At 40.4% G+C, this 9,696-nt stretch overlaps 1 protein-coding gene across 1 annotated transcript in view; it reads left to right on the top strand.

Moving 5' to 3' along the window:
- The first annotated feature begins 427 nt into the window (after window positions 1–427).
- The window catches only part of LOC146632780 (guanine nucleotide-binding protein G(s) subunit alpha-like), a 36,996-nt gene continuing 27,727 nt past the window's right edge, over window positions 428–9,696 (top strand). The window contains exons 1-2 of the mRNA XM_085353498.1: window positions 428–2,120; window positions 4,036–4,108. Coding sequence (XP_085209624.1) covers window positions 1,982–2,120; window positions 4,036–4,108 — 212 coding nt within the window. The 5' untranslated portion in view covers window positions 428–1,981. The remainder of the gene's footprint in view (window positions 2,121–4,035; window positions 4,109–9,696) is intronic.

The raw sequence follows: 9,696 nt of genomic DNA, 5'->3' as shown, positions 1-9,696 counted from the left end.
ATTTGAAATGAGAACCAGTAATTTTGACTTGGATGGCATCTTTTTTATTTATTTATTTATTTTTCAGTCAAAATAAACTCTCATATATAATAGTAAGAAATGACCTCGAATTAGTGAACTGTGAACTGAGGGATTGCACAAAGGTCCAGTATACAATCAGGCAATGTCTTGTAGAGTGCAAGAATACAAATAAAATGAAAACACAGACAAACATTAAATCAAAGACGTGTGACCTAACTGTATACACACCCTGTATTTGTTTTTGTGTGTGTCAGCAAAAAATACTTAAAAAGGACGAAAACATCTATTTTTAAGAGATTAGTTCCGCTTATGCGTCCTTTCGGCTTTTATTGTGAAAGCTTCCAGCGGAAGTCGAGTTTCTCCGTCCCGGAAAACTTGACCACGGTTCTTCGTTCCCAGGGTTCCGTGAGAGCCGTTTGCCCCACCCCGCCTCTACAACGCTATCTATCTCAATGTTCAATTCTCAGAGAAAAAAAAAGGTGGGCAAAAATAATTCAGGGTAACACAGCAAAGAAACGAGTCTCACCTTCCCGACCGGTTCATCGGAGCAACCGCGGCCTGTCGGCGGTTAAAAATGACAGCGTCGCCGTTGGACCAGTGATTGAAAACACCGCGGTATGTTCATGTATCATGCACATGTAACCATAATCTACCATACGGATTCAAAGGGAATACAAAAATCCGAGAGACTTGACAGCGCCTTGTACCTGCGCCAAACGGGAAAATAACGGAGGATTTTCCACGAATATCACCTGGATATCGCGCTATATTCAAGGACATCCAGCTGCCAAACACCGCCTTAGCTCGGCCCCGGAGAAGCTTTCTGATGTGAGGAGAAATATAAATTGACGTTACGGAGAGAAAAAGGACGGAGAAGGGGCCTTGTTTCTTTCCCCCCTTTTTTTTCTTTTCTTTTTTCCTTTTTTCTTTTCTTTGGGGGGTGGGGGGGTTCTCGTGAAACCTCAGGGAAAAAAAAGCCAAGCACCAGCATCTACTTACGGGGGAGAGGAAATAATTTGGACATCGGCTAAAAACGGGATCTTATTGATAAGGCTCCTATATATAATGTGACTGTTGTGGTGGAGACAGAAGCCCGGGTTGTAGCCTGATGATTCACATGCCGTCATTTTAAGAGGAAATATTAATTTTTTAATTTCTCCCCATCCGCCCTGTTAATGTGCTTTTTTTCCTGGCCAGCCTGAGATAGGATTTCAAATAATAACCTGAAATTATATTTAAAGGGAGAGTCGATGGAAAAAAAGAAAACGGGGCTCTTTTTGGTTGTGAGTGGAAATGAATTGAACGGCAGAGTAGTGAGGCATCTGCCAAAGATGGGCTCCGGAGGAGACATTTGCTGAGGAAGATTTAACATCAAAGCTTGAGAAAATATACATACGTGTATATTTAAAACAAAGGAGGAAAAGAAGGGGGGGTAAAAAAAAATACACCTTTAAGGAATCTGGACCCCACCACCAGCACCATCGCCATCCCTAGACACTCATTCATGTGCAGCCAGAAGCTGGAAATTTTACATCCACTCTCATATCAATGTTGATGACTTCATTGCGGATTTACAGTGGGGGAAAAAACTACAGGAATCAAGCATCTGAGAAGGGCGGCATCGTAGCTCTGCTCCTTTCTGACTGATCTGTTGCTGATAAATTGCCAGTAAATATCCACACCCCCCACCCCATCCCCTCCTCCACACATACACATTTTGCCAAAGCCTGGTGAAGCTCACTGTCTACTACCTGGCGTCTACTTCTTCTGCATCTGGCAAGATACATGTCACCCATTTGGAGCCAGGTGTTCCTCTCTTGGGCCAGTCTAGGAATTTGGGATTGATTTAAAAAAAGATCCTCTCTTTTCTGACCATCACCCTCTTCTTTCACCCACCTACCCCAACCATATCAACCGCCCTGCCTCCAAACCCTGAACCTGCAACTGGGTTTTTGGGAAGATGGGCTGCCTTGGCAATAGTAAGACTGAAGACCAACGAAATGAGGAGAAGGCACAGAGGGAAGCCAACAAAAAGATTGAGAAGCAGCTCCAAAAAGACAAACAGATATACCGGGCAACTCACCGGCTACTGCTGTTGGGTAGGTTTTGTGAAATTTAACATTACTGTTTCCATTTTGTTCCTACAAAACAGCATTTTCACCTGTTTAACTCATGTCGGTGCCACTGTAGCAGACTGTACCCATGAAAAGTGTGTAAGGACCACTGTTACAGCAAGGCATCAAGAACTGATGCAACGCCATGAAGTCCCGACTAATTCGCTTCAAGCGTCTTGGCACAGGACAGTTGAAAAAGCAGGCCTGTCTGCATTCATGGGATATTATGGAGCATGATTGCAGAACATGTGATAGAGAGGGGGGCAGACAGACACCACCATCTGTGTGAGGGAACCACACACACACACACACACACACACACAGGCACCACGCAGAGGCCGGGAGGCCACTCGCGGGCGTTTGTGCATGGCTCTTTCTCACCTCCACACATGTAAAAAAAACCAAAAAAAACCAAACTTGTGATCTGGTTCATTTGTGGCTGCTGCGTACATCCTGGTTGAGCCTAGTTTTCATACTGCATATGACATACTTTTTTTTTTCTCTCTCTCTTTTTGCATAATCCGTCCACACCACCCACTCTGGAAATTAATATCCTCTAATTAGCCATTATTTGGTAAAGCTATTTTTGGCCTCATCACGAGAGCCTTCCTGACATGATGCAGTGTGAACCTTAAGGCCAGCCCTTGTGCTGGACTACAGAGTGCAAATTAGGATTACTAGTTTGCCTTGAATGCCTGTTTCTCTCGCTCTACGCCTTCTCTGAAAAGCAGGCCTGTAGCCTGGCTGGCTCCTGGTGCTTGGGGATGGAGATGTGATGGCCGGGCTCCTTTCACACTCAGTTTTGCAAGGACACGTTGAAGGCTGTTCTTATCCAGAAATTTATTTTCTTAATTATTAACATCAGGGTTCAGGGTCTAGCAGTTTTTCTCCTGAATGACATGCTCGGGGAGAGAATAGTTGTCTACATGTTGGAGCTTTTTTTTTTTTTTCCTTGGTCCTTGTCGCCTCTGGAAGAAGGGGCAGACTTTGGTGAAAGTGCACGTGTCGTGCATCAGCCTCCCTATGTAAAACTACACAAGCTAAATGTATTTACGATTCAGTGTTGCATAAAATGCGTAGTACAAGTTAAAAGTAGTATCCTAGTGTTTAGTGCTTTGCCAAGGTGAGGTAGAACAATTCATGAAGTTACCTGTGGTTCCCAAGATAAGGGTTTGGGTCACAGGAGAAATCTAAGGGGTCATGAGGTTTGCTTTTCTGGTCTGTGTGTGTTGCTTTGTGACATAATGGGTCTCAAAATTGTTCTTTAAATGAGACGTTTAAAGGGGAAATCTCTCTTTGGAGGAACTGCCTTTGGAAGAGGTCACTAGCCAGAAGTGGCAGGAACCACCGGTTTAATCTTTAACAATGCAGTGTGTATAATACGCTGACCTTTTTGTTTTTTTTAATGTAAAATCAGAAACTGCAAAGTAACAAATACATGAAGTAATGTTTTAAAAAAGGATATTTCCTTCTTAAACACAGTGAAGTAAAATGCACTGTTGAAATGGGAATACTCAAGTAAAACTCAAGTTTCTTCATACATAAGATAAGAGCAGTCAATGATAAGAGCAGTAAAAAGAGATAAGAAAAGTAAAAGGTTCTTGACTCTTAGGTTGGGTACATCGAGGTCTCGCCTTTTGGCTTTTGTGTAACATGCACTGTTTAAAAGTAGGTAAGGCCTGTGACAGGGCAATGTCTGTGCACAATGGACAGGACTTCTCTGCTAAGGTGCAACATTGTTGTAGTTCAAATCATTAAAGGCATCGCTGTTTAGTGCTTCCAGGACTCGTCTAACCTTGGAACATCAAAATGCCTTCCATCTCTGCTCCTTCCTGGATATTTTAGTTGCTTGTACAACTTCATGAAACTCTTGTCTGACTTGTTGTTTCTCTGCTTTCAGGGGCTGGTGAATCCGGGAAAAGTACGATAGTCAAACAGATGCGAATATTGCACGTTAATGGCTTCAACGCAGAGTAAGTTTCGCTGGTTCCCCCTCAGTTCACTATTCACTAAACACTCCCACAGTTTCTCTTTAGAGTAAAGGAACCCATTTAGATGGATATCTGCTCAGGTACTGACATATTTGTTGACCAAATACCTAAATTATGTAATGATGTTTTGGAGAGGAGTAATGGGGCATTAAGAAGATACCACTGATACAAAATACCTTTCCCACCAGTCTTCAAGTTTTCAGGTAGAGCAGGAGACTTGGTTAGTTATTACTTTTAAAATCACCTTAAATACAGAAGTAAAAAGAAGCATTGGATGTTACTGTTCTTGCCTATAAATAATTTCTTTAACCATATATTTAGAAGTGATGAATTAGCAGCTGTTTCCAGCTTGTTTTTATATTATAGCTAATAGAAATACTGTATTTGAAGTGTTAGTTGGACAATGAAAGAAAAAACAAAATGTTATTGGATTCATTGTGAAAATGGTAAATCAGATTGAAAGCCTTTTATGATAACTGTTTAAAAAAATATTCTATACATGTCTATACACCAACAAATTCCATATATATATCTTAGTATTTTATCATAGTGGGTTAAACAATATGCATCAAGTGCAGTATTTTAAGAGGCATTTACCTTTTTATAAAACCTCGTAATGCAGCGAGTGTAAACTGTTTTTAGATTGCAGAAGCACTGCTGCAGTAGTTCCTTACTTTGTATTAACTTCATGCACAGCAGGATCTTCTGGTTTTTACCTTTTCTAAAATCAGTAGGGATGCATGCTGGTTAAATATACTCCACATTGTTTATAAGAATTAAAACAGACTTCCAGGTCCTTATGTCACAGCCCGGCTCGACGCAACATAAAGTGTAGACTGAGTCCAGAGTTTGCAGAAACATTGGTTTTATTTTAAATTACTTAACCTCAGCTAAAGACGACAGCCCGGAGAGCATGAAGGTAAGAAGTGGCATCTTTCCCTGAGCCAACCTGAGGCATGCCTTTATCCACGCCTCGTCAGGTGTAGACAATTGGGAATTAAGCCTCTGCAACACCCAGAGACTCTTTCTTCCAGAAAACCATTGTTAGTAATGACACCTGTCGTTAAGTGCACTGAAGTCAACGTGACGTCGGCAGAGCACGTACTCGCGTTCTATCTACAATTAGCATCAACCAAATCAGTGAGGAGACAAACTCCAGTTTGTCCTGACCTGTTATGCTTGTCATTTATATGCAGTCTACAGTGGCTGAAAGATAAATGTACACCTTGGTGTCAGTATAAGGATAAAAAAGTTTATTTAATAAGACTACCAATGCCGGATGAATATTTGCTAGCCGAGTTGCATCAGACGGTCTTTCTTCTGGCTAATGTTAGCTAACATTAGCCTAACTGCTGGTATGGACTGATTACTGCCCAACATAACAGGTGGACATCCTTCTAACCAACCACTTCCTGTCTAACTTTGTCACTGGTACAATAGAGCTTGATTTAAACATTTCCATGGTAACACTGATCTCCTGTCAATCACACTGGTAGAAGATCGCTGCCATTTGATTGGTTATAGTTTTTTTTTCTGCAACATGGTGAATATAATGTCTTTAAGGAAGGTTGATATCATACCATCGTTTCACAATATCAAACCTCGTATTATGTTCACTTTGGATCGCTACAGTATTATGGCTCATAATCAAAATCCCTATGGAGAACTCTGCTGAACTGTGTACCATCTGAAGTAACATGAGTTTGTCTTTTTTTGTACTTACTGCAAGTTTGCGTTGGTGTCTGGGTTGTGCTGTGAGCCAGCTGTTTGTTAACATTACTGATAAATAGACGCAGTGACTGAAAAAGGTTGCTTAGAGAAAGTTTAAGCAGCAAAATGCCTTTTAAAGGTAATTACACAGCTTTAGATGTGCTTTATGTTGTCTCGCATTTATAACAAAGAAGTAAAAGGTTTTTCCTTTTGGTAAACTGTAAAATTTACTAAACATATTCTCACTTTTTCAACCCGATGTTCTTAACAGAGGGGAGGAGCTCCTGTCATTCCTGTGAGTCAGGAAAATAAAGTTGTTGGGGCTTTTTTGTATTGTTGTGGAGCAAATTAGTGAAAAGTTGTGTGGCACAGGAGGAAGGCTTTGTCCTTGTCAGCTTTTCATGTGGAAACATGGCTTTGGGTGCTTTTAGCCACCCTGTCTTGTGAATTTCCTAAAACTCCTTCCCAACTTGATGCAGTGGAAATAAAAGTCACATTTTTCTATTCTTAATCATCAGTTTCCTTGAAAGGGGTTTTGGGCTAGAAGAATCATCATGTGCTTATTTTTGGGTCGCATCAAACAGACGCTTCTCACAGACCCAGGCGCCCCGGTGCAGTGATGAATTCCCAGTCTTTGTTAGGGTTCCTTTTCACTCTGTGGGTTTCCCCCTCTGCATGCAAGGCTTTGCCATTCAAGGTAAGGTCAGGCACAGGTATTTGTAAGGAGCCGGTAGTGGGATGATGATGATGATGGTGGTGTTTAGTGACACACCAGGAAATGGGTGGGGGACACGAGAGATGACTGAGCAGGACAGCTCCTTTTAATAGAGGTGATCTGTTATTTACTTATTTATCTTGTGGAGGTCCTAGTGTGAGGAATATAGCATTTGAGTGAGTTTCATTACATTCACATGGAGCCTCAATTCCCTCACTCATGTTGCTTCCTCACATCCTGGCTCCTCCCAGCTAGGATGGAGGTGAAGCTGCCGTGTGCTGCGTTGTTTGCTGCTTGCTTGTATACTTTTGATTGGCTGGGATTTCTTTATGGGTAGGGTTATATCACCACATGCTACTTTGGCATGTTCTTAACAATGCTTTCAATCACTTTGTTGTATTTTCAGGCGAGTGGGAGTGTTCACATAGATGTAGCCAAAAAGCATCAGGACAATATTTTTTTTTTTTTATTTTATTATTTGTTTTTTTAGACAGGCTACAACTGTTGAGTCAACCAATAAGCCAACTGGAAGAAAATATAAACAAGTTAGACAAAGAGAATGAAACACATGACAAGGTTGGGTCGCCAGGTAAACCTATAGACTAACATCAAACTGAGTATTTGTGCCATCACCATTTTATTTGTTTTTTTAAAATAAATCGAGACATTATGAGTGAGAGATGGATCTGACTGTGAAGCAGAGGGACGCGAGTCATAGGCTAGCAACTTGCTTTTTAAGCTCACTTTAAAGCATACCGTGGTAATATAGAATGATGTTAATAATTTGATATAAAAGCTGTAGCCTTATGAATTACAGCCTGTTATCTAGGAGATTTGATTTAAAGCAGCTGAGTTTAGAAACTCACATCATTTCTTTTAGATTAATGACAGTTTAACTGGGAGAAAGGACTGACTCTGTTGGACTTGGTAGGTCAACAGTGGTCAACAGAGTGCACTCATGGTTGTACTCGAGTGTTACCTGAGCAAAGCTTCCTTTAGACCAGGGGTGTCAAACTCAAATACACAGTGGGCCAAAATTCAAAACTGGAACAAAGTCGTGGGCTAACATTAATATTTATTGAAAAAAAAAAACTTCCTCCAGATATGAGAATGAATCTTTTCTTATGGACTCAAACAAGTTTTGCTGAAAAACTGAATATGGAACAAGCAAAGCTTAATACTAAACAATATATATATTAGCTGTATAATACCAGTAGGCCAGCTCTGATAGTCATTTGGTGTGGCTTCGCGGGCCAAATGTAATTAGGCTGCGGGCCAGAGTTTGACACTTATGCTTTAGACCGTAGAGAGATCACAAACTCAAACACAGTCAGGTTTTATTTGACCTTTTATCAAGTTATTCACAGACTTGCTGTTAGTTAGTGATTACTGACTGTGACACATATGTTCATAGCAGGAAAAGTACCTGAAGCTGCTTACTGCATGTGTTTTGGTGAATTTTGTCACATAGAGTCAGCGACTGGTTTGACCAGCAATCAGAAAGGAATCGATTAATATTTGCCTTGAAAAAACAAAACAGGGATGTGTGCAAAAATCCTGTGAAAGCAATTTTCTGAATGGATTTTTGTACTTGGGGTGGATTTCTCTTTTTAGCCTGATTGCGTTTCATGTCATTAGGTCAGTTGCAGTGCGTGTTCAGGTCTTCTGTGCTTTTTTGACTTGTTTTTTTTCACCAGTCAGGAATATATCCTACTGCCATGAATTTAAATGGCAATTATTTAGAGAAATTGGGTGCTTTTTAAAAATATTTGTAAATATGCAGACGAAAGAAATCTGTACAGCTGTGTTGGTCTCTGTATGGAGAAATAGTCATAGGTGAGAATGAGGATCACTGCAAAAATTCACATCTGGAATAAGGCAGAAAGTGCTCAGAATAAGTGACACGGGGTTGTTTTGGAGAATTTGTGCTGCTGTTGTGTTGCCTGTTCTGATATAATTGTTATTAATCCACCTTATTATCAACAACGCTTTAAAAGATTCGAATATCAATTAGAAATGACCAGCATTCATCCCAGAAATATTATATTTTTGGTTAAAATATTGACATATTTTACTATTTCAGTGCCAGCTAGCGATGGTAGCTGATTAAAATGCCCACATGTGCTTTTATATTAACATGTGAAGTGGCTACAACTGGGAAGTATTGTTTACATTTTACATAGGACGCATGAGCGAGAGATATCCACCCATGCCTTTAATTTAAAATCTTTCCCCTCAGCACAAGTTGTATACGCTTAATTTTAGGGTTTGTATTCTTGCTGTAAGGTTAAGTAGCCCATTGTTGAGATATTTGTGGAATTCATTATCAAATCTGAATTTCAACAACCAGACTTTTGTGTTTTGTCAGGACACATTTGAAGGAATCCAGCACTTATGTTTCTGTGTGACGTCAGTGCTTCGCGATATCAGCAAAGCTCACAGATTGCATGAACTGCCATGTTGTGAAATTCTGTTTATCTCTACAACGACAAGGAAGGACAAAATGTGGACCGTATTATTTAATTTAGCAGTACTTTGGGCTCCTTGGTGTTCATGACTTCTCAAACTATAGTACAAAAATGTACTATAACAATCAACTAGCTGTGTGGTTTAGTGCTTAATGAATAGGGATGGGTATCGTTTAGGTTTTATCCAATACTAGTACCAAACCGGTACTTTTGAAACGGTGCCGGTGCTCAAACGGTGCTCAAACGGGTGCTTAAAGAATGGAGAACACAAAATTGGTCCAAAAACCTCTCATGGTCAGCTTGTTTTTTGTAAAAAGATAACAATGTTAGCCTTTTCTGCAGCTATAGGGCATATATGGTATCACTCTTGGCTGGAAGAAGTGCTTAAACACTGGAAAAAAACACAAACTTTGTCCAAAAACCTCTCATGTTTAGCTGTTTCCCTCTTTTTCTTTGGTCATTTTAGCCTTTTTGGCCAGGGTGAAGGGAGTATCTGCCATCAAACAAGAAGACAGCCGCATGTAACTACGACGGTGTTTGCTAGTTCACCTTACGTGCATTAATGTAATAACGTGGTTAGCCTACTCAACGTAAATCACACACGAACAACATTAAGTTACTCACGCAGAGAAGAATGGCTGCTGCTGCCATCATCATCCGTCATCATTTCTGCTACA

Source organism: Diplotaxodon limnothrissa, linkage group LG5 (assembly GCF_057381915.1).
Source record: "Diplotaxodon limnothrissa isolate DT_005_m linkage group LG5, D_limnothrissa_male_GT1.1, whole genome shotgun sequence".
Taxonomy (NCBI): domain Eukaryota; kingdom Metazoa; phylum Chordata; class Actinopteri; order Cichliformes; family Cichlidae; genus Diplotaxodon; species Diplotaxodon limnothrissa.
Note: the sequence above shows the minus strand (reverse complement) of the source record. Positions and strands in the feature narration are given on the sequence as shown.